Source organism: Pelecanus crispus, chromosome 6 (genome assembly GCF_030463565.1).
Source record: "Pelecanus crispus isolate bPelCri1 chromosome 6, bPelCri1.pri, whole genome shotgun sequence".
NCBI classification, from domain to species: Eukaryota; Metazoa; Chordata; class Aves; order Pelecaniformes; family Pelecanidae; genus Pelecanus; species Pelecanus crispus.
In genome coordinates this window covers 60173178-60199171 of record NC_134648.1, presented here as the reverse complement: position 1 = coordinate 60199171, position 25994 = coordinate 60173178, and the positions used below count along the sequence as shown (strand labels likewise).

The following is a 25994-nucleotide window of genomic DNA, read 5'->3' as shown; positions in this document are numbered from 1 at the left end:
GGCAGATCATGGAAAATTTGGTTTACAACTGCTCACTGATTCTTAAAAATACGTTTTATCACTGAAGTTCATAGCCTAAGTGTGCTGGTATTTATTTTATCTTGCATTTGGCATCTTGGTAACAGTTCAAGAGACTTTCAAGCACATTAAGATTTTGGTGTGTCTCAAGATTTGACCATTCCCCTAAGGCCCAACTACAGTATTCCTAAAGACTGAAGGGGAGATAGCTTATTTTTAAATCCAAATCATACTAACATATCGTAAACCCTAAAATGATCAAGAGGTAGGAAAATGCAATTGTCTGCCTGCCTCTCAGGCCAAACTGTTAGTATCATTGATTTCCATTTTTTGTTTTTACATTAAAAGAACTACTTTTATTTTCCTTTCTTCTAAACTCTTATACTACAGGCCAATCTATCTTTATAACCTAGGCACTGAACTATGAAAATATGGCTCTATCTCTGGGGCAGTAACTGTTGGTTTGGTCTCTCCAATTAATTTAGAAGCTTCCCATGTCAACAAAAATACGGATCTTAGAACATATGACCTTGGTTAGACAGAATAAATTCCAATTTCCACATTTACCAAGCAAGCATGATTTATTAAGTGCACACAGCTGGAGCAGGATACTATGAGACAGTTTGGCAACCACTATTCTGTTAGGACTGCTTCAGCCTGATGCCACAGCATACAGTTGTTGCAGATGCACTGTATTCAGTAAGTGTTATCAATACTAGCTTTAACTTAAAGTGTTATGTAGGCCTAAAATGAACAATCTTTTTATGAAAAAAATTGCATAATTAAGCTTTTCAAAACTTCATGTAAACTAACAAAGGATTGTTTATTATATCACACAGAAAGGACTTTTGTCAGCAGCATGAGGGTCATCTATAAGTTACTGGCTAAAATCTGATCTGCACACCTGTGTATTGGATATATATCTACACCAGGTGCTGTTTTCTTTTTCTTGAAGTAATTTTTGTACAGAGGGCAGATAAGAAAGACTGAGAAATAACTATTGTGACCAGTACATGTATCTCCAAAAAAGCATATTCTCACACCTATTAAAACAATGCAGAGAAGACTGTTTGAAAAAATGTGATAGTGGCATCTCAAAATAGAGAGATAAAAGCATCACCGCTGTCTCTAGGAGATAAGCCAATGTCTTTTTATGGGTAAATATTTAGAAAAGTGATCAAGGGTCAAAAAATATACGCTTAAAAAACCCCAGTTCCTAGTGATGCATGTAGTGATCAAGATCACGTTACCACAAAGCCATTAGGAGTCTGCAGATGCACAACTGAGTGCCTAAGTACAGTATAAAATTGAGTGTCCACTAAGTATTCCTTCAGTACCTAAATACCAAGTTTCATACCAGAGATAGGAAGTGAAATTCTAAAACATTTGTTTATTTGTGAACAGGATGTATAAAAATACTAAAAAATCATAGAAAAAAAGTGAGCAAGGCCAAAAATCTCACCAAAAAATCTTTTCCTTCTGAATCCTGACTATCATGCTCAGGATAGCAGTAGTAGTAAACCTCATCAGAACTACTTCTAAATGATAAATATTTCCTAGTTATATATTTGTGGTTCTCTTCCTAGTCAAACAACATAAATGTCAACAGCATATCTATATGATGCAACATATAGATCTATATATAACCTAGGGTTTAAAATTCTTGGTTTTAAGAGTTTTACATCCATTTTCAGAAAGACAAATTTTATTTTTGTTTATTTGACTCTCTTTTTTTTCCTCAAGTTAACGCTTTAAGATATTTTTAATCAATAATCTCATGAAAAACCCAAATTACTTGAGAAGTTCTATAAGAGGAGTAGAGTTGTGTTTAATAAATTTATACCTCTATAATCTTGTTCCAGATAGGACGATGAGTGGTAGCATCCCAGAGGGTAATATGTTTGTCATGTCCACAAGTGAAGAACTGAGGTTTAGAGGAATGGACTGCAAGTCCCCAAAGCTCATCAGTGTGACCCTAAACAAGCAGAAATGTTTCTTGACAAGAAGGACAGTACCATCAAAACTAAACATGTTTAAACAGGATTAAAATGACCAAACTGTATATTAAAGCATTACAAAAATACGGTGGCTTAGATAGATGCATATTTATAACGTTATTTATTGCCAAAGTTACTGTAATAATAAATCACATAGATGCATATTTATGAAACTTAACTTTAAGCAATACCTTTACTGCTATTACACACTTAGAAATGTTCTTGTAAGGCAACAGCTTACCTGGGTAATTGGGAAAAAATCTCCTGATAGCGTGCCCTGTAGGACGAAGTTTCTAGTGGTTCCTATTAATACAACGTCCCCTTTTCCCTCTGCTACTGTTCTTATTGGACCAAACTGCTCTGGAATCTACGGTCATAACAGACAAACAGATAGATAAGTCAGACAATTTGTCAAGTGTTGCTATTTTTAGAGACATACGGCCTAGCAATTGCATTTTAATAAGTGTTGCACAGAGAAGAAATTAAATGGATGAATATATATGCCTGACTTTCAAAAGTTTGTAACAACTTGCATCAGCTCAGTAACTGGCTTTATAACACTAAAAGAAAATACATCCTTATCAGCAGAACACTCTGTCTGTACAGATAAACCAAATATTTCAACAAACAGAAAAGGTTCCTTCATGCTGTGTTAACTAGATTATAATTTAATTGCAGCTGCAATATCAGACCAAGCATTTCTACTCAGATAGTGTCAGGCTTTGTGTCACTAGTATTTTCTTGCAACGTATGTTTCTTTAATTGCAGCCTAGGTTCTGAAAGAGTCATTGCAAATCTCCAACACAAAGTTCAAGGGAAGATGTAAAATTTAAAATAACACGGAATACCACTGTATGAACAAATAAGATAAAAAGAAGGACGCCATGGTTAGAAACAGCACAACAAGTATGTACCTTGTGCTGTGTTAAAAAATTAATTACCAAAACAGACATGTCATTCCAGTTGCATATATATTTGCAACATTTAATAATACAGAGTTGAAACCCTTCCTCAGAGTTTTATGCTGATTTTTCTATTACATTCAGTATGTAAACAGCCATGTAGTCCTGCCAAAAAAAATTCTGCTTTAAAGTTCCTACATAGCAACTGAATTAATTTTCAGAATTTCTTTTTTAAACAAAAAACAACCCTAAACAAGAAATTAATGAAAAAATATAAGTACAAAAACCCCCCAAAAACCCTCAAATCATTTTGGAAAAGAGGAAAGTACAAAAACATTTTAATATTGTAATATTCTGAAGTGAAAAATGACCTTACATTATTAATTGCAAAGAAAGGAAAAATAACACGAAAATGTATGAATACAAGGTTTGTTTTCCAATTACCATAGATCTTAAAAAGGAAATATTGTGTTAATGAATAGGCTATCACAGGAATAACCTGATGACTCAAATGATATTGCATTTTACCATTAATTTGCTTTCCCACAGAATACACATCCATAAGAAAAAAAATTGATTTAAAAAGCTCTGTTCAGAACACAGCTAAAATTTCATTTTTAGTAGCAGAGCAATTTCAAGATAGGTGATATCACCTCAGTTTTGTGAAGTTTTTGGTAATTGCCATTCCAAGATATCAGCTTTCGGTCTTTTCCACCTCCTGATACTAATGTGCCGTCTCGCAGCATACACAGCGCAAATATTCCACCTTCATGTGCACCTTGAACCGCGTGGCTTATTCTATTGGTACCTGGATAGATGAAGAAAAAATATTACTGCGGAAAGCTTACTAGCTCCTTTTTCCCCAGCTGTTTATTTTCTCAGTCTCTCTACTACCACCTGTTCAGGATTATATCTAAACAATGATGGAAATGGAGTATTGCACCAAAAAGAGACTTAATTAGTATATCTTAGGAACACAGTCCCCCATCTCAGAAATGAGAAGTATATATATTCACTATGTCTAGTTCAAACACAAAGTAAAAATGGGTTAATTTAAACCTTCCATGGGGTTTCAGCTAAACTGTTTGACATCATATTTGACCTGCAGTAGCTAGGTTTGACCACACACCTTACCAACAACGAAACCATAACCCAGTCACCTGTTATCCTCCAAGGATATTCCACAGCCTTCAGACACCTAACTTCCACCAAAATCTGACTAATCTGACTGTCTTTGCTCATCTGGCAGAAGGTGCTGAATCACTCCCCAGAAAAGCCTGTACCTCTTCATTGACAAACTCCACTTCTTCAAGTACCTCCTTAGTCTCAAAGCACCTTCAAAACAACTACCTTAGATTAAATATCTCTAACTTGATGAACCATTACTATTATGAAATATAAAGAAACAATTACTACTGATTCTATTACTGAAATGTGCACCTTGCATCAAAGCTTGGCTAACTTTATCTTTAGCACAAGTGAGGGGCTGATGCAAGTGAGGGAGAAACAACTGCTTTTTCTTTATGTATCCCATTTGTTTCTTCCCACTTCTATGGATATAATACATCAGTTACAAGCGATTCCTATTAAGAGAGGTTTTTGCTAAGGGTATTCCAAACTGGTGCAAGCAGCCCTCGCTTGAACACAGAGCTCTGGGTCAAAAGTAATAAAGACACAGCAAGTACGCTGTACTAAGATAGAAAAAAAGAACAACATTTTTGTCCATCCCAAAAGAACTGGCAGAGGTGAGGAGATCTTGCAGCACACAAAGAACTCCCTTTCATTCCTGGGAGAAAGGGCAGAAGAGGCAGAAATTAGTCTACCAGCACAAAGGCAAACCAGACCCTGAGCACTGCACTGACCCTGCCGTGCCAGCAGCTGCCACTACCTCCCTTCTCTGTTCAAATAACAACCGAGAACAGGGAGGAGATGGGACTGTGCAATTTCTAACCTCTGTTTGGAAGGAAAAGCGTTTTGAAGTGTCTTGCTTCTAACTATTGTAGGAAAAAGAAAATGGAAATAAAAAAGGAGCTGAGTTACGAACACCATATCCACCCCTTCACTCAACAGTAGTGTATTGGTCAAAAGCACATGGAGGTAATTGGTGGATGGTCCTTGGATGAAAAAAAGTCTACAAAAACAGCTCAGTAAGGCTCAACCATGTAACTGATTCACCATGTCGCTTCCCAGGTCTTATATCTTTGGAGTATCTTGGGAGAAGGCACTGAGTAAATAAGAAGCAGCTGCCATCCATATCCCTTCTTCCTTTACTAATAAGGCTTCCTTTAGGGGATTCTCCTTATTCCTATGCATGGCATCTCACACACTAAGTAAACATTTAGGATGTTGCTGCTGTTTGCCCTCCAGCAGGCATTGCCTTCTGCTGCCTAAAAAAAAAAAAAAAGTCTTTTCTTTCTAGAAAATGCTTTTTAAGAAGTTTGTCTTATCCATCTGTTCTTTTGAAATAAAGCTGAGGAATTCAATTAGATCTGCATACATTTTAGCTTGACTTCCTAGGAAAACAAATAAAGCTATTTGTTGTCTTTTTAAAAGTGTATGTCAATAGGCATAATTTTTGCAAACACTACTGAGTGACAGTATAGGAGACTGGAGATCATCAATTACATTAACAGTGCTCCTCACTATCACATTGATTAAGGATAAGAACTTTTCCTGTCATTCCTTATGTAAGTAAAAGCCATACATGCTAGCATAGCTCTGCGATTCAACACTTGACCATAGGGAACACATTCTATAGAATTTTGTGCTCTAGCAGTCAGGTATATGTTCTTTAGGTGCTCACAGAGGAAAATCTAGACATAATGTGCTGGATTGGTCTCGGCAAAGAACTCAAGATAAACAAAATTTATTCTTCTTAAAATGAGGCTACACTCATGTAAAAATTCAGAGTATTCTATATTAAAATTTCACTATTAACTTCAGTCTTGTCTTACCTTTCCCCCAAACCAAAATGTTTCCACTTGAGTCTCCTGTAATAGTATCACCATTTTCAGAAAAGGTCACACACAGGACAAACTTTGGCTTCTCTTGTTTCTGCATGGTTACAAAAAATATACACTCACAGCAACACACAACCCCTTCATTTTAACTGTACGCATTTGAGTAATTTAGTTTAGTCTTATACAGCTCTATTATTATTTAAATGTCTACACAGGAGTTGAACACATTTCTACAGTCTAAACAGTTAATCTGTGCAAGGGCAAAAGATGCATCAGCTGAGGTTGGTGGCCCAATCCTGCACTCTTTAATTGCAAGTTGCTGATAGAGCAAGTGAGAAGGCCTGCCAACTTTTAACACAAGACCAGGAATGCTCTGAGATAAACCACATTCCCCAACTCCTGCATAATCCCAAAGGCTTTAAGTATTTAGAAATGGCCAAAGATGCAAGCAAGCTTTATTACTGCAACTTTTAACTCCAAGGTTTCTAGGAGAAAAGTATTACCAGAGAGTTCACTGCAGTGTAAGAATTAAGAAATCACGTCTTGAAAGAATCCTAAGTTTCAGTATGGAAATGTTGCTTTGAGACCCTGCATTTAAAATACTGACAGCAACAAAATAGTGAGATACATAAGGGGACAAAAAAATTCACTAGCTAGTAGCTTCCAAGGACATTATTTACAATGTTTGTTGACTACCAGTGTGTATGGCCTCTTTCTCCCTCAAACTAAGAATGTTCTCAACTAGGGCCACCACACTTTTCCATCTGCAACAACCATCGAGAGTAACAGAGGCAGAAATCTGCCCAAGTATCTTAGAAGTTAAAAGTGAATGAAAAATAAAATGTAACAAAATTTAAACGCATTATCTCAGCATCTTCTCCTTATTTCACACAAAGTATATAAATTGACATTGCAAAACAGTGTTTTTGACAGCCGGTTGTTTTGTGAGCCACGACTCCACAGCCAGTTAAGTAGGCCCTATTGGAGTTATCTGCAGTCGCTGCAAACATCCCTCATTTGTGCATGCATCTGCTGTAGAGCTTAGTCTATATTTAAGAACAAAACCAAATCAAGACCTTGATATGGTAATGATATTTACCAAATGGTGGCCAGCTCGATCTGTATTTGAATGACATATGTATATGTATTGGAGCAGAACGGAGGGAAAAGGAAGAATATTCACACTCACATAATTTATGGGTTCTTTCCAAGTCTCTTCTCTGACAAAATAGAAAAACCCCAGCATATAACACACTCTCTATTTTTTTAACCTGAAGCAAGCATAGAGCTTTAAGGTAATTTTATTTTGATGGGGGGGACAGTATGAATAATACAGGAAAAGGAATGCAAGGAACAGAATGGTAATTGCATTTCAAAACTCGTCGTGGTGACAACCCACAGAAATGGTCTCAGTGCCACACCATGAATGCTACCTGAATTTCTGTAAAATTTCAAGTTTAATAATGATCAACTGTTTTGATTTACTCAACCCTTATTAACCCTTACTTCTGTATGACAGTACCATTATTATAGACATAAAATTAAGGAAAAATTTTATTTTACCTCAAATAATCCTTGCTTTTTAATAAGGCAATTCCCTTCTAGTGTCCAAAAATAAAGGTGTGATTTTCCACAAGTAACTATTACATTTGTATCAGTAGGGTGAAAATCTGCAGCAAATACAGCCTCATTAGAGCACTTGGAAGGAAAAAGAAAAACATTGTATCAAAATTTAAAATTCAAAGAAAACAAAACAATATGAAATGGTTCTTCTAGCTAGATTAACTGATTAACTCCTGATTTAAGAAAAATTCTGAGCTATTCATTTATTAGTGTAGACTGGAATACTTTCATGGAATACTTTTGTAGAATACTTTGAAGTCAAAAGATTTTATGTTTTTATAAGTTAGTATCAAAAATTATCCTTCAAAACTATGTCAGATAATGAGAAGTTCTACACAAAAGATGACTTTAAGACATTTCTTTTCTGCACATGCTCCTATCATTGCTGCCTAGACTTTTCTAATCAATTCTAGAATGACTACAATAGCAAAATTAAAAAAAAAAAACTACCCAAACTATTGGGATAATCTCAACAGTGAGAGAAAATATTCCTTTTCTTGGTGTTCTTTGCCTTTTATAAAGTGAAAGTGTTAAAAAGACACAAGAAGTTAAATACAGAAAGACATTTTATGACAAGAAATCCAAATCTACATACAAGCAAGTAGTACAAAATATCTTATTGCAACACCTTGACATCTGCCAGCTTTTCTTCTTTCTGCCAGTCCCACACAGAAAGCACGTGGTCGTTTGAGTCATCCACAGAGCACAGGCTACTTCCTCCATTCTGAGACAAAACATGGAAAATATTAATGCAACCCCCAACCAACATTAGAAACACATAAATACACATTCAAAATAATTCAATACTTCTGTGTAGATGAAAGTGAAATATTTACACTTTAACTGCTATATTTTTAGTTCTCCCATAGATCTCCATGAAATACAATAATTAGTGGCATCACTGAAAAACAGGGCTAAAAAGGGATCTAGAAGAGGAACTCTTGCAAACTGTAGACAAACAGACTTTGTCAGGAATGAGGTAGGTATCTTTCTTTAAACATTCAGTGATGGAAATTCCCAAGGTAAACTACATGTCACTATCTATACTATTAAGAAAGCTTTTCCTGATAATTATACTGAGTTTCTTTCTTTGCAATTTAAACCAATTACTTCTTGTCAGATCTGTTATGGACACAAGGAACAATTTTACTCTTCATACAGGAATAACAGATCAAAATCAGGGAACATAGTAAGAAATTATTCCTGATAGGTGTCTCTTTTATACCTATGTCTTCTACCAGTCTTTCTAACCTTAATGATCCTAATTCCTTCAGTCTTTCCTCATGCATCATATTTCCTAGACCTTCTTCAGTCGGTAGACATTTTTCTGATGTGTGAATCCAAAGACTGGATGAGGAACTCCAAGTGAGACTCTATCTGAGCTGAGGGGAGCTGACCAACGTCCGTCTCGCTAGTGATGGTCACTGCTGTACAATCATCAGATCTTTTTCCAAACAGTAGCTATCTGGAAGGTAGTTTTTGGACCATTTTTTCCAGTCTCTGGTGTTCATTCCTAGCTGTGCGTCTACAGTGGAATAAACCATCACATAATGTCTAATTGCTTTCCAACCCATTCAAATATAATTTTTGTATCCTGTTGCTCCTGGCATCAGCTATGTTAGCTTTGACTGCAGATGAGCTTGCTGGAACAGACTGAGCCTGTGGTTACACAGGCACTCCTTTGGCAGCCATGCTGACACAAACAGTCCTTCCTCTGCCACCCATAGCACAGCCACTTGTTGCTGCCCCTTGAGCTGAGCCACCGCAAAAGTTTGGGCTATCATAGAGTGAGTGTATTTGGGGAACAGATCAATTTTGGGGGGAAAAGAAGACCCAAGCAAACTGCTTCATTTTGTTTATATATGTGGTTGCTTGGTTGTTTTCCTGATGAATCAGGCCCCTAATACACATCGTAGACACAGCTACAAAAATAACTGTGTCAAGGCAACTCAAGAGGCGAGCCAGAGACAGAACTGAGTAGCCTGAAGAGAGGGCTGTCTAAAATGAGATAAGCAGTACTGCTACAGGATGGGAAGTGATGCTCAAAAGAGGCCAAGCTATGGCTGTGAAATCACAGCATAAAGCAAACATATTAAACACTTGCTTTCTCCTGGCATCTGCCAATAGCAATCCTCCTTTATTAAGTACCTATTTCTTCCTTCAAGGAGATATTTACAGAGTATTTGCTTGCTATTCCATTTTAGTTATCCTTCAAGGCTGATCTTGAACTGTGTTGGCTTTCACCTTTGTATTCTTAATCAGCTCTCCCAATTCCCCCAATTTCTACTTTCTATAAAATATTGTCATCAATGAATTTCAAGTGTTTGCGGAAACTTTCACTGAAGTACATTTTACCTATGGAATACACCATTTAGTCCTCTCATTTTTAAAAATGATGAGATATTGCTAACATAAACTGTTGGAAACAACTGCGTTGCAAGCCTTCCTCCTCTAAAGAGGAAGCTGAGAGAAAAGACAGCTTGGAAGTTTGTTTTGGTCAAGGAAGCTAAATTTGAAAGACTTCAGAGTCTTGTTCAGCAAACATTCTTCATATCACTGTTTATTTACTTTACTTACAGATTTAGAAAAAGCAATGCAAGTGACAGCTCGGTCAAAAAACCCCATTCCGATGACATGCAGTGTATTCAGAGTTACAGAATCCCAGACACGCACATGTGGTGGCAATTGCTATAAAATAGACACAGAAATAATAGCTGAAACATTGGTGGCAAGAAACCTTCAGGACTGGAAAAAAAAAAAAGAGAACGCACGCAAAAAACATTTTAATACAATTTAAGGTATGAAAATTATCAGAACTTCTCTAGAGTCATCCATGTAAGCACAGATATGCTACAAACGATTTGCTGATTCCTGTGCCTAGAACCAATTTCTGGGACTGACTACCCAGAGCGTACAGCACATCAGGTCTCACTGATCTTTTCAGTTCACTTAATTAATGGGCACTGAGACATCCTTCAGTAAGTGAAAATTGGTGGTGACCTTGCAACATGGGACCTTACTGGTAGGTCCAAGATCATCAGTTTAAACTGTAGCAACTGAGATACTTCTGGTCAACATCAAACAGCAAATGCAAAAAAAAGATTTTCTAAAATGTAATGAATTTCAGTGTCATAAAAATGGCCGTAGAAAAGAACTGTGCAACTGTAATCAGAACTAACTTTCTTTTTGTACATAAAATTTAAGGTATGCATAATGGCCCAAGGTGAATTCCCTATGAAAAGCAGGTGGTTCCCCCTCCCTCCCCTCTGGCTTTGACTTCTGCAGCGCACAGACAGCCCCACGCCGGCTGGACCTCGTGGAGACAGGAACGCTTCTCCAGTCCACCAGAGGGCAGCCCCAGGAAGCACTTGCGGATAAAATTTTGTTTTAAAAATAGTGAGGAGTTCAACACTGTATCTTCAACCCTGGCAGGGAAACAACAAAGACCATGTTTTACTTCCTTTTTTCCCTGCCCTTTCAAAAATCAAGTGAATATGTTTCATTACCATATGGGGGGGGGGGGGGGGGGGGTGTGGGAGGGAAGCAACAGCCATCAGTCTTTCTTGCCAGTAAGTAGTGAAATTGCCCTTAAAAATAAGTAAATCAAGGCCACCTCAGTATCTCAGTTATATAAATAGCTTTTATATAAGTTTACCTATATACCACATTCCGCTCAAGCATAGTCATCAAACCTTTAGATTTTATTTCACAAATACAATGGTAAGGAGTTGTATTTATGAAGTTAAAAAATAAATACCAGAGATTTCACCAACACACAATAAAAATTAATAGTTTGTTACTCAACTATGTTATCTTTACATAAACCTTATATTGCATAACTGGGACTTTGTTTTCCTCATTTACTTGAAGTAGTTAGCATAGTGATGATCCATTTTTATCCTAAAATTCTTCTTTGACATCTACCAAAAACTTTGCAATAGTCTGGCTGTGACATCAGCTGCATACTCTGCTGAGTAACTTTCTCCTCATGCTTTTCCTGCCTCTGCTTGTACCCATACTTTCGCACTTGTCTTAACTCTTTGGAGCAATGTTCATCTTGCTCTGTTCAAATAAATTCCTAGCCTACAGCTAAGTTTTATGATAATATAGGTAATAATAGAGAGAAAAATACTCTTGCCTAGATGACGGCAAGAGTAAGTTGGGTTTGGGTTTTTTTTCACCAAACAACCCAAAACCATTCTTATTTGTACTTTGGTTCTGGTAGCTGTGGTCAGAAATGAAGTTGTATAGCATACAATTTAATCTCCACTGCTTCTCCTTCTTTTCCCCACACCCCTCTGCCCTCTCAGGTCTCCTTTGTAGCCTCATCCTTCCATGTCTCTTTTGGACACCAGCTCCAAATTTACCTTCAGTCTGTGTAAGTAATGGAACCAGAAACCACTGACCATCTCGATAATGGAACTGGGTAACTTTGATAGTGTGCAACAGGTATTCTCAAATTAAGTTTTGCTTGCATTCAGTCCTAAAATGTAAGGCCAATTTAACTGCAACATGAAAAGAATATCTCATGTATCTTCTTAATAACATATTCTTATGAAATATAAGTGACTATGTCAGCAAAGGGGTCACTCACTTTTCCATCTTTGGATGTCCCTGCAACTTGACCTGTTGCTATAGTGATCTTATCAGGATGGACAGCCAGGCTAAAAAACAAAAGAAAGAGAGGCCAAACTTAAAGCCATTTATTATCTATTTCATCAAACTTTGACATGAGCTTGTAATAAATTAGTCATATAAAGCACATAGCATACATGTAAACATTTTAAAAATATAAAAAACAGAACTGACAAAACAATTTTCATGCTCTTTTATTTAAAAAACTCTTCTTCCCTTATGAACAAGGCAGTAATTTGCTTAAGTTGTAATACGTCAAAGCATGTATCAAACAAGCCCCAGTCTCACTCGTGTTGGGATTCATCTCACCTAGATTTAAATGATTGCAGTGTATAAGGAGCTTACAATTTGAGGTAGTTATCTAACTTCAGTTATCTCTAATGAGAGGTTGTAGAGATCTGGCCGGTACAGTCAACGCTGTCTAGTGACAAGCCTCCAGAGCAAACAGATGTATCCACTCAAACATTGCTCTTCAGACTGTAGTGACCAGATATTCAGTGACTTTTAAAGGGAGATATCAACTTCTCTCTAATACTTTCAAAAGGTAAAAAAAGTCCTTTAGTAAGTATGAAAAGGATACAGAAATTAGGAATTTTGATTCTAAAATTAAAACTCAGATTTTAAAAATTGTGATCAATGTTAACTAGTGTCTCTAAGAACAGGCAACTTAAAATTTGTGTTAAAGCCTAGAGTACGGTCTATTTTTTTCCCTAAATCATCTCTTAGTTCTTTTTTCACTGCAGCTGCTTTGCATACAGTTCTAGAGGCCAAGTGCCCTGCAAAATGAACTGTGACAATAATCCATTCAGCTTTATAATGCAGAAAGGTATCCTCTTCCCAATAAACCTGAAAGCTTTGAAACATCTAAAGAGTCAGAAAATTTGAAAGAAAGAAAGGAGATGGAACAGGTCCAACTTAAAAATCTCCTTGTAAAACAACTAGATTATACAAATAATTTAATTTTATGAAACATGTTCACAATGCAACCAGATTTGGTTATCAGGTCTTTGGCTTTCAGGGACAACAGGTGTTCCATAATGCTTAATCTAAAGATGGGATGTCAAACTCATTTCATACATTAGGGCCCATCGGATAATCCAGGTGCTCTGTTTCAGCCACACTCAGCAAGCAGACAGATACCATCAAGATAAACCATATGTTTATTTAGATTTCAATTTAATGATACTGATATTTCCTGATACCTAGTATCCTCTAAGCTTGAACACAGTTAAATCACTTTGAGGCCCAAACTGGCGTGCCTGCATGGTAGCAGACAAACCAGGCTGCTCAAGACTAGTTTACAGGATATCTATCATGATGTAGACACGCCTGAAGACTACCAGGAAGACTGCAGATTAGATTAAAACTTTCGTTGGTTAGATTGAGGCTAAAGGACCTGTATCTGGCACCTGGACCCAGGCGAAGATGAATACTTCAATCCTACTTAAAAAAGGGAAGGAGAATAGTCTAAAGTAGTAGTTAATGTTATATCATCCTAAAAACAGAGCAATGAAAATGAGTAGATCTACAAGTTAAGTCAGATTTCTACCTTTCTCTATTCTCAATGTAAGCAGTATATTAATTATGGAAAATAAATGTTCTCAAGTAAATACAAGGAGGAATTGTTAGCAATTTAGACAGAGAAACAAGCAGTAACTTTGAGAACATCAATACAGCAATTGCATACAGACATATCCAAACAAGGTAGCATGGCACATACAGCAGCACAGACTTCAAAGCAGGTTTCGCAAGTAAACTCAGGCTCTGTTAGGGATGCATTTGGATATCCTCAGGTCTGTGCCATCACACTCTGACAGCAGTTCCTTCGTATGCTGACTAGACAGAGCTATAACAGACATTTGACATTCTTATCATGACTACAGTCAGACCTTTATATGTGCAAACTCATTGTCAGGCATAAGGACCCAACCTATGCAAGACAAGAGGTTAAATCACTTCAATTTTCAAAATGATATTAAAAGAACAAAACATTACCTCCTAAATACTGTTTTATGAAGGAAAAAAGAAGGGTTATTAGGTGACTTACCACTTCACATCATCGTTATGACCAGTGTAATGTCTCTGAAGCTGCTCTTCAACATTGAATAACACAACTACAGATGCGATGAAATACACAGTTTCGCCCGTTGGAAGAAGATAGAGATTACTGCGACAGTCCCGACCCCTATATCCATAGCTAGCATGTTGGTCAAGCTGCAATAACATTATCCACCAATGAAGAATGTTAAAAATAAGGAAAAACAAAATGGATTTTCTGCCCCTGTATTTCCTAAAGTCAGCATCTCTTGGCTTGAGCATGGCTTTATCACTTGACAGCCTTCAGAACTCCCTCTGTTACTACAGTAAAAGAGCTAAAGCATTTCACGGACTTTGAGTTACTGAAAACCTACACATACTACAGAAAATACATGGTAAAGCATACACAAATTTGTAGACATACTGTCCCTTTAGTATCCTCTGGAATTTGCTAAATGCCAGACTAAGGCAATATTAATTTTGTCTCAAGTGTATTTACTATTTACACTGGTTGACTAGTTAAAATAAAAATTTAGACTTGATGGAAATGCTAATAAGTCATTCAGTACATCTCCCTGCATTACATTAGGACTAATTGCATTATCCTGTGTGCAGGTTGATTGATTTCATTATTCTGGGCATTACCACCCAGATGGATATGAAACTGTAAAAGGGTTACATCACCCATTCCAGTTTATTTTTGTAGTATTTAAAAGACAGTGGCCCAGATTCTGATGCCAGTCATATCAACACTAATCTAAAATTAATCCAATGAAATAACTGGAATTAATCCAGAAATAGCCTCATTTAGACCAAATGTTAATTCAGCCAAATTATGTAGTTTTAGTCTTCTGAAGAGTCATTAGGGACTACAACTATTTTGGCTTTCCTTTTTTATGGCAACAGACAGAAACAGCATTAGCAGAATTCTGGCAAAACAGAAGTGCATTCTCATTCAGTCAATATGGAGAAACTGGCTGTAATAAATATATAAAGAGGTACTGAAACCCCAACTATATGATACTTAGAAGATATTTGTGCACTATTCTCTAGGGACAATGATAACCCAGTCGAACTAAAATACTCACGTTAACATTATCAAAGAAGTAAGTACGATAGCTATCTTACTTCTAAAATAGGAATTTAAATAACAGCTTGCTAATTTTTTCCAATAAATGCAATAGAAGTAGTGCTGCATACCCAACCATCAAAATGTGCATTGAAAAATACATCTTTTGGACTCCCAGACTGAAATAGTTCAGCACAAGTTCCTTCCAGCTTGAGATATTTAGACTTGAAGACATGTAAATGATCAATATCTTCAAATTACAAAGCATTTACTATCATTTTTGAATGTGTCTGTGAAGGTTAGAGTTACTACTATAGATTGCAGGACAATGCTTTATTTGTTTAAATTTCTTTTCTTCTGTAAGGCCAGATACCATTACCAACTGAAGCCAACATAAAATTTCCCTAGTTCAACAATATATAATCAAGCTTATAATGAACTAGCAGTTGCAGTTAGCGTAAGGGATTGAACTTTAAAAAAAAAAGTAAAAACTTTATACGGACATTCATACAGAACAAATCTCTGCGCATAAAAATAGCTATTAAATGGGAAAGATTACATTCTTTAGGGAAAAACCCCTTTCTTTACAATTCTTCCTGTGGGGAACAATGCTGCATTCAACCCTTCACATGACTGCTGTTGTCAAACACTCAGTTTCTTTCTATCGGCCTTTTTTCTCAGATGTAAACTCCTGGGGTTGATCTCTCCTTCTCCTCACTATTTCCCACACTCAGATTCGGTGGCTTCAACTCGGATTTGGTGAGTTGGCACTTCAGGGAATGTTATCTTGACCTTTTCTTTTCATTTGGCCTGCAGCTTTTGTTTCAAACCTCCTGCTTGCCAAGTGAGCCAGTCTCAAAAGGATCTGTGCAGACCACAGCTCCTCGCCCTGATGTCCCCAGTGCTGATTTCTTGCTTGGATTTTACCACCTCTGCTCCAGCCCTCCCTCACACTTCATCACTCAGCCTTTTTGTTTCTTCATGTCTGAATATATCTAATGCAGTCTGAACCTTTTTCAGCTTACCCAGATACCTGCTAACATGATTGTAAAATCCCTTTAGGGTTCAGGTATGCCCTGAAATCCACACACATTAGATTTGCTTCCTTCTGTTTCTCATCATAGTCTGCTTTGCCCTTTCCATTTGTCCGTCTCATCTCCAGCATCTTGTTTCCCTATCCCCATTCTTACATTATAAAGCATTTCTGGCTGTAATCCCACAGCCAGGCTGATTTGTCCACTACAAAGACATTTTCTCCTACCCCAGTTCTGTTACCCTCCAAGCAAACAGCTCAGCTTCTCCAATTTAACTGGAATGAATGCCTGCACTATGAGTTGGTTTTCTGCTGTCTTCGTCTTTCTCCTTAAATTATGTTACGCTCCTGCTCCCAGCTTTTCTTCTCATCATTATAGTCTGTAAATTGGACATTATCTTCTCCCTCCCTCTCTTCTTTTTCTTTTTTTTTTTTTAAAAAAAAAGAAGTCTTTTATGTACCTAGTCATTGGTGTAACTTTTAAGTATGGATATCATGATTGGGTTTAACTGCAAAGAAATAAAAATCTGAAAAAGTTAGCACAGTATTTTTGGAAAATATGCATCCTGCTCTGTAACTATTTAGGGTTAGTTAGATCATTTTATTAATTGATACCTTTTCTATTCATAGACAACCTTTATATATAGGATTCTGGTGGGTATACAGACACACACCTGGAAGGACATATGAATATTCAAACTAAAAATAATACTCCATCTGGCAAATATTCAGTCATTTAAGTAAGCTTAAGTGAGAAACTAATGAGACTGAAATCATGACATACTCTAATTGTAATTTCTTATAACAGTCTGAAATATTAACTGGAGCTTCCATCTACATACTGCTAATGACAATGTTTTGTTCTGTGGTTGGGTTTCTTTGTTGTTTCAGCAAGCATCCTAACACTGTCCCATATCATCCTGAGGCCCCTTAAGCAAGGGGCACAAGTGTAAAAAGACATCATTCAGCTCTGTTGCGGTATATGGTGACAGCCTGTACAATAATTAGACAGTAAAATGCTGCAAGCAGTATTTATCACTAATCTCAGCCATTTTATTAATTTTGTGGATTTTTTGGTTTTTAACTCATCTTCAGTTATTTCTGTATGCATTATCTATGCAGTTCCAGCAGAGTGGGGTAGAACCTACAGGCTCAGCTGCAATAGGAATAATAAGAATCGTTACTAAATCTGTCATTAATCTCTTGTGAATACAATGGGACTTTTGGAAACCCTCTGTGTGCATTCTGAAACCACATGCAGTTCTATTTATACAACTTCGAAAAAGACTATTTGCAGCCTGTCTTCTTTTTTATGAAGACAAAGCAACTTCCTATTTGCACTGTTTGGGACCAAAAAACCCTCTTTTTCTTAAAATAGAAAACCTTATGAAGACTTCGTTTCTCTAAACATAGCGGATATTACAAATAGACTCAGATCTTGTGTTTATATTTTATCTTGAATCATCTATTACATATACTAAGATTTTACAAAAAAGAAATGTCATTTCTTTTTTCAATAAAGAATATATTTTCTCATTATATTTAAAAGTGAAATGTGAAAACTTCTGTATATAATGAAACACTGATTTCTTTGAAGTTGGAATTCTGTAATTATATCCACTCACAGAAGTCAGTGGAAAATTTTGGTTGTTTGGCATTTACGGTGCTTAAATGCAGTTTAAAATCTAAATTCAAGTATTTTATATACAATATCTTATGAATTTTATTGCTAAGCACCTATCAGTTGCAAAGTGCTATTCAATTCAGGGCTTATTTGAGTACTGAAGTTGATTATAGCATCCTCTAAAGGACAATGGTGCACATTTTATAAAAACAGTTTAAAATGATAAATTACTGCTGAGAATCAGCAAAAAGACCTGAGGTTGTTTTATGCATACTATAATTAATAATCACAGCTCACTACATTCTTACAATATGCCTAGTTTAATCTTCAGCTAATTAGCACGCTTCAGAGTTAACCTTCAAGCAACATTTAAACAAAATCTTTCTTAAGCCGCCACCCTATACTTCACAAGGTGCAGAACAGCAGCCGCAAGAAATTAACACCTATTTGGATGGAATGTCACTTCATTAATGAAACAAACCCTGTTAATAAAGATCTTAATTTTGCTATACTTTAGCTTGAAAAATTATTTAAAACAAATCATTAAGAAACGATTGATTTCCAGGAGTCCTCTAGCACAGAAAGGATACACCCATTCCAGTTTAAGCCTCTTGGCTGGTAGTTCTACTTTTGCTTCCAAATTGTAAGATTCCACTTGCTCTTTGGGCATGTACATGGTAACAGGACGTCCACGAAGAAACATTTTTACGTATCCTTCCTCTACAAAAGGTCAGAAATGTTTAGTGTTACACAAAAAAAAACATCAGTGGAGAACTCCAGTGCTCCTCTATCCCTTCCCACTTAAGTTTGGTGTGTTACAATTACAGAATGACATGCAATCTCAAACTTAGAAATTAAGCAGGGTTTTTTTTTCCTAAATCATAATCACTAAGCAGATTTTTTTTAAACATATAAAGTCCCTTTTTTCTCTAAATATTTTGAGCAGCAGAATTAGAACTAAACAATGTCATGAAGAACTACAAAACTGGAAGGACTGAAATAAAAACTTTTTTTTGTGAAAAATAAAGTTACAATATTACATTTTTTTAAATATCAAAAATGAGGGGGAAAACATCAAAGACTACAATTAACGCAGAAATGCCACTTAAAATTAATTTTATTTTTTAATCAGTATTTACAGTGGAGCATCATTATCTAAAGTATTTTCCAACACTCAGTCGCATTCTTTGCATCTCAGTGTAAAGATATGCTTTACACTTGGTACAGTGTTAGAGATACATTCGAAATAAGGAACACAAACAATTAGTAAAAGGAATCATGCTGATGTACATGCAGAAAAGATATGTGCTTTAAGAATTACTAAACATTGAAAAAGGAATGACAACATTGACAGCACATCAGAAGAAAGGAAAATGACATACAGGAGCGAAGCTACAAAAACTGAATTGGCTGACAGAAGTAAACATTTCTAGAAGAAAATACTAGAAGTAATGTGTTGAACTGGTAAGAAATATTTTTTGGGGGAGAGAAGCAGGGATTAATAACAGATCTGGAAGTACTGACTTGGGGACTTCATGGGGCTTATAAAACTAGGAGATCTGGGAAATGCCATGAAGGTCTGACTAGGACTTTTGGGAACTGGCAAGGCCAAAGTGGGTGTCCTGTGAACTTCTGGTGAAGTTTGTCCAGATTCAGAACGTGCTGGCTCTTGCTGCTCCATCGGCAGATCAAGGGGTTCAGCCTTGTTCTCATGCGAATCAAGCAGTTTTGGAGTCAGTGACATCTGTAGAGTTACTAGACAGAATAATCGTGGGCGCAGAGGAAATGGAAGGGCAGAAGTAACAAAATCATGTAAATGAAAAAAATGATACAATTTAGGACTGTTAAAATTATGCTATGAATTGTTAAGTATCATTACAACTATACATTTTTTTTTTTTTTAGTTTGAAAACTAAGGCTTTATTTTAATTGGAAATATGCATATGCTACAAATCCTGACTAAATGAATAAAAATTATCGGTTGAACAAATAAACATCATAGCTATGCTGTATTACCTAAATATATGTGTATTTTGCCTTTAGACTAATTCATTTGGGAAAGAGATCTACCTGATCTGTCACAGTAAAGTTACAGCTAGGGCGCTCTCAAATTCTTTCTTTTACAGAATCCATACATATAATGAAAACAACAGAAAACTGAATGCTAAAAGAAGCAATAATAATGGTGAACTAATGGTGACAGATGGTTGGAATTTAAGATGCCTGTTAAAAAGCCAGAGTACTGGAATTGTTTTTAAAAATCTACTCCAGTAGATCTGTATTGGAAAGTAAACTGTAGAGGGTAGAGCATTAAATAGCAAAGCACTACAGCATTATTTGTATGCGCATGCAGCATCTATTTAATGAGCTTGAAACACATGCCAATACTACTGATACTGGTGCACTGGGAGTCAATAGATTTTCAGCAGTGACAACTCCTGACTGAGCTTATCAAAGGCTGGGGATGAATGAAAGTTTAGTTCATCGAACTGCTTTTCTCACCTGAAACTTATGGGACTCATAAAACTTGCATTTAGCCATTTACAGTGGAAGTATTTGGAAGTATTTAGTCACTCAAAACTCCTTTTTAGAGTAAACAGGGAAAAACAGGTACTTTTGGACAAATTAATCACATGTTAAGGCAGATGTCCAAAAGCAAGTATAGTAAATTACACGAGTATATTATACCAAGTATACAAATTATGCCTTCACAATGCCTCTCTCTCTCTCAACTGTAAAGAGGAACTGAAGATGACTAGGTCAGGCACAGAAATCCATACTGTGTATTTATTTCTAACTTTTGGTGATATTAATTCCATCTGTACTGATTTGTGTTAGTAATCCAAACATATTATCTACATAACCAATCTACATCCCTTTCCTTGTATTTTTCATAACTAAGTTTTTAAGACAGCAGAGTTCTAAAAGTGAAGACTTAGATGTAAAGACAGACAATCATCAAACTACGAAGACAGACCAATGGTGAAACTTTTAGGCAAATGTATCTTTTACATCTGCAATTTTGTAAATTTGAAATTGTTATTGCAAATAACTGTAGAAGGCAGATGAATGCCAGTAGGATCTACAAAGGAGACCACTACAGATTGCAGGCATAAAATTGTACAAAGAATACACAGAGGTAGAGGCTCTCTAAAAGACCTTGCCTTGAGAACAAACGTTCTTTGCTTTGTGAAATTTTAGATTTGTTGCAAAGCTGAAAGACGCTGATTAGTGGAAAAACTGTTAGGATTTAGCTATCTCTAAAAAGCAAGATGAATCTGTGTTTGTATCACAGACATAAACATGCATCAAAAATGTGCATATTTACACTACAGTTTAGCTAAAGCTTTAGAAAACAATATGGTATGTTTACCAAATGTAACTCTGCTTTATAACATTGAGCAAAAAGCACTGAGAAATTAGTTGGAGGCCTAGGTCTGTTTATTCAATATTCAGAAAAATCTACAGTCTACTCAGTAAGAAAAAGCAAGGGAAAAACCAAGGCTTCTATAATCATGTTAGGCTAACAGCAAAACAGCCAACAAAGGGGCAAATTCTATATGACTTTCAGCAAAAGTGCAGAACACCATTTCAAACACAGTGAACATCCACGTGTTGCCATATAGCTCTCTCAACATATTTTCTCTAATTCAAATTCTTCTGGAAAATTCCACAGGAGTCTAAATTATAACCCATTATTATTATTCAAGTGCACCTGAGGGTTATAATTCAGTAGACTGTATAATAGATGGTATAATATTTTTGTTTCATTCAAAAGAACTAAGAAAGTTTTAACATTGCAAAATGCGCACAAGTTAGAGAATAGGTATTTATACATTGAGCTTTTTTCCCACCAGTACCATTTTGCTTCGAGAGCTATGAGGTTTTGGAAGTGAAGCCTACCTTTGCAGTGTGTCACACGGCGCTTCCCTTGTGATTACAGAGACAGAGACAGAAGGGCTAGATAAAGATGTGTTTGAATACAATAAACTCACTAAATACCTGCTCTACTGGCTGTCCAGTCATATTCTGCTGGAGGCTAACCTGGTGCTTGACAAAACACTGAGCCATACTCCATACCATACGTTGGGTAATTACAGTCAAAACCCTCTTCCTGCAACTAGGAGCTCTGTTCAGTTCTTCTATCATTAAAATACTAGCTTAAGCTCCATTATGCAACTCTGTGCTTAAAGTAAGTAAAATACCAAGCATAACTTTCTCAGAAAAAAAAAAATCACTAATTTCAGTAGGAATTTTGTCCAGGTGAGAACGGTAAAAGTAGTGTCACATCTGTGTAATTACTGATCTTTATCTATTGGGAAAGCATCAGAAGAAAAATTATTCCAAATACTTTTGCTTACGTGGTGCAAGGGAAGGAGAAATGTTACACAAGAAAAGTATATTCCGTGCAAATCAGAAGTTTTTTTTTTCTAAACCAACAGTTTTCATGAAAGAGACATAAACTGTGATTGTATTGCCACAAAATAGTTAAGTGCTTACTTAACTTTATAAATTATTGAGTTCAAAATCAATTACACTAAACCCTGAAGTACGGCTTCAGAGCTTTGTTGGATGCTGATCGATCAGCTCAGTAGACAAAAGATTTTCTACTTTTTCAGCTTAATGTATGATTACTGTTACAGAACTATACATAAAAAGAATATGATACCTCTGATAAAACAACAGGTTTTTTCCCTTCCTTATTTTGTTCAAAGAAAGCTTTTATTTTAGTTGTCCTTGGTTTTTCCGAACAAAAATAACTGTTATGTATACTATTCTGCTTTGTATTTTCACTGAGATTGTTCAAAAGTTTGTAACTGTCTAATGACAAGGACAAATTCTGCTTTCACTTATACCAACTATTTCACTTTCAAATTCTTTCTTACAGGGATAGTACATAAGCAGGAAAAAATTAAAGTGATTTTCAAATTAAAGATAGACTTCCAAAACTGTAGTAACAAAACACCTTTTTTTATTTGTAATTTGACAAATTTATTACAAGGCATTGGGACAGATGTGGCATTCTTTAACAGTAGTTGAGGGCTCCCTTTTATGACTAAATTAACATGACCGCATCATAGCTGGAACTTGGCATATGCTTTAATTAACAAAACCTTAATGCTGCTTTGAAAGGGAAGACATATTTAGGGTAAGAAGACACAGCCTTTTTCATCTTTGTCTTCTTACAAAGAATCCTAACTGTAAAATAAACCTACTGGGCCAAAGAAAACGAGAGCAAACTGATCAACTTTTTAAAAAATGTCATCAGTAGCCTGTAAATATCATGTTTAGGTCCCCAGTACCAGTTCCTAGGCATCCACAGGAAAAAAAAAAAAGAAAAAAGAAACAAAATTCTATTATGTTATCACAGTTATTATCTGCTTAAAAAATTTTAAAAGTTCCTACCTGCACTGAACATTGGTTCCTTGGGTTTGCTGTGAAAATAATGAAGAAATTTCTATTTTAAAAAGCACACACATACAGTCCGCACATATAAAGCTATCAATAGAATATAAAACTAAAAATATAATATAAAAGATATAATATGGTTTTGTGTGTGTACATTTAAATAAAAATACTTTTTCAATTCAATTATTTACAAAGTAAATCCCCAGGCAGACACAATTAAAACCAGCATACATTGTGGTTCCTTGATGGCAGGTGTTGAAACTTTTACATTCAATTCTCCTTACATTCTCAAAACTATAGATTTTCCTCTACCAACTGTCAGATTCTCTTCCCTTGCAGAGTTAGTCCAGTTATAGGAGGACACAGAAACTGGTCACGAGTAGCTGCATCAGTTTTGGTTTCCAGTCAGTGAGATTTCTTAATCCAAAGCAGTTTACAACCATAACAAAAAGCTAGGAATATATCCTTAACTACAAAATCTCTCTCATATGTGGAGCGGGGGTCTACTGTACCAGTGCATGTGTGGGTGTTCGCTTACTTCATGGCTTTGCTCTCTCTGGATTTAAGGAGCAAAGTAAAATTTGAATCCTGCTTTTCTAAAGAGTTTACAGAAAACATGGAACTGTCCAATTGTTTCTTGGTGAGACAGTACTTGGTAAAACCCAGAAAGCACGTATCCATCTCACTGCACTGCTGCCTGGAAGACAACCTGAAATTGGTGTGCCTTTTTGTCTTGAGAAAATATTTGGCAAAACTTCAGGGGAAGACACATGAAGCATGTGGAGAAGGAAGAGGCAGAAAAGCTAAGGAACTCTCTGGATAATACTACCCTGGCCAGAAAGAAGCAATCTTTTTCAAGAAATGCCAGTCATTTGTTTTCTTTGTCCTTTGCCCCTGTATAATTAGGCTGGAGAGTGTTGTTTCTGATGCAGCATGAGAGGGACACAAAGCTATATTATGCAGTTATTTTTCCTCCCAGTTCCATTTTCTTTCTATCCAGTAAAACTTCTAAAATGTCAGATTACTGTTGTATGTTTCTTAGGGTGATCCCAAAAGGATCCTATCATTTTGATGGAGAAATGCTGAAGCGTGAAGTATCCCTAGAGCTGTGATGCCATCTCCACATCTGTTCCTAGACTGCAGTGGGCAGATAAAGAAAAACCAAAAAAAGAAGTGATACTGCATTGATTCTTGCACACAATTTTTTCTAAGCATAAAAGATTCTCTCTCTACAACAGAAGTTGTAGCAAATAATTTTGCAGTATTTTTCCTTTTGCCTTGATTTGACAGTTATATTAAGAAAAATACAATTACTTAATGACAAAAACAAAACAAAAAGAATTCTACTGATCCTACCTATTGATTTAGCAACTTTTCATAATATCAGCCTTGGTATTAATCATGCATCAAAATACATGCTTCAAGCGGTATACACAGCCAGTCTCATCTATATAAATAGCATGATGTGTTGCCATTGTTAACACTAAGATTAACATTTTCTTTTATGAATTAAGGTATTTTTAGAAAATAGAAACTTTATGGGATGGAGTACTAGTCAGAAGTGCTGCCATATTAGAGACAAGAGTCCCTAGTTCTGAACAGACCATGCTGACTTATTCAAGCTAATCAAGCTAATGGGAAAGGCTGATTCATGACAGTAATAAAGCAAATCATGTGTACTTTCTAATTATACAAACCTTAACCACACACAGAGCTTAGAGCTCTGACTACCATTTTTCTTTTTCACGAACTTCAGTCACTTCCTATGTATCTAACCCTTAGGAAGGCTTATCCCTGGCTTATAGCCACCCCATAGTAGCATGGGAGATTATGGTCATCTCCTCACTCCTTACGCTTAAAACTTCTTAAAATAGCTTTCTATAGCATTATGGTTTTGCATAACAGCCTACAACCCTATATACCTTGAAAAACAATAATCTCACAATTGCTTCTTTAAATTCCTGACATGCATTCTGCTTGAAGCTTCATCTACAGACTAGACATAGAATCAGAGAATATCTCAAGTTAGAAGGGACCCATAAAGGTCAATGGTACAAATAATAAGGTTGTGAGTGGACAGTTAAGTAACAACCTCTTCTTCACTCTTTCAAACATACAGTTAGCTTTAGGAGGACAGCCTTAGCCCCCAGTGTACAAAATCACACTCATTTTTCTTCTAGTCCCATGACTCTTGCTTCATATTTTGCACGGTGACCCAGCTTCAACAAGAAGCATGAAACAAGTCTTTAGCCAGCCTCTTCCACAGGGTAAGGACACTCGTCAAGGAGGTGAGAGCTGTGGTGCTGAACACCTTCAGGCTGCATGTGACAGAAATCAGGGAAAACTCTCTAACCATACAATGATTGTTCTTATAGTGACACCAATATCACTAGCTCCAGCTAAAGCAATCTAACACTCACTCTTGATTAATTCCTTAGGAGACTTGCACGTTATTTAAGCATTGCATCACTTGTGTGCCAGACCTCCTCCCCGAGTCTAAAGTACATGATTTCTGACCAATGCTGTTGCTCAACCCTTTGTGGCCTAAAAACTGCAGAATGACAGAACAACTGGGTTTCTGTTAGAATAGTATGAAAAAATTAAAAGTGCATCTCAAGTACTGTGATCAACTTTAGAGCAGAAAAAAACCAATTTTGCAGACAACCATTAATTAGGTCATAATGTTT

The 25994-nt window shown here is 36.1% G+C and overlaps 1 protein-coding gene across 6 annotated transcripts in view; it reads right to left on the bottom strand.

Moving 5' to 3' along the window:
* The window catches only part of EML1 (EMAP like 1), a 136246-nt gene that overhangs the window by 13489 nt on the left and 96763 nt on the right, over positions 1-25994 (bottom strand). For 4 of the 6 annotated variants that reach the window (XM_075711789.1, XM_075711785.1, XM_075711787.1 and 1 more), the window contains 11 exons: positions 23305-23333; positions 18489-18618; positions 14183-14332; positions 12095-12164; positions 10078-10188; positions 8129-8224; positions 7441-7575; positions 5872-5971; positions 3571-3725; positions 2257-2382; positions 1862-1993 (listed from right to left, as the gene is read on the bottom strand). In XM_075711789.1, coding sequence (XP_075567904.1) covers positions 1862-1993; positions 2257-2382; positions 3571-3725; positions 5872-5971; positions 7441-7575; positions 8129-8224; positions 10078-10188; positions 12095-12164; positions 14183-14332; positions 18489-18618; positions 23305-23333 — 1234 coding nt within the window. Of the gene's footprint in view, positions 1-1861; positions 1994-2256; positions 2383-3570; positions 3726-5871; positions 5972-7440; positions 7576-8128; positions 8225-10077; positions 10189-12094; positions 12165-14182; positions 14333-18488; positions 18619-21801; positions 21829-23304; positions 23334-25994 lie in introns of all 6 variants that reach the window. The other 2 variants (XM_075711784.1, XM_075711783.1) reach the window with 1 other exon arrangement.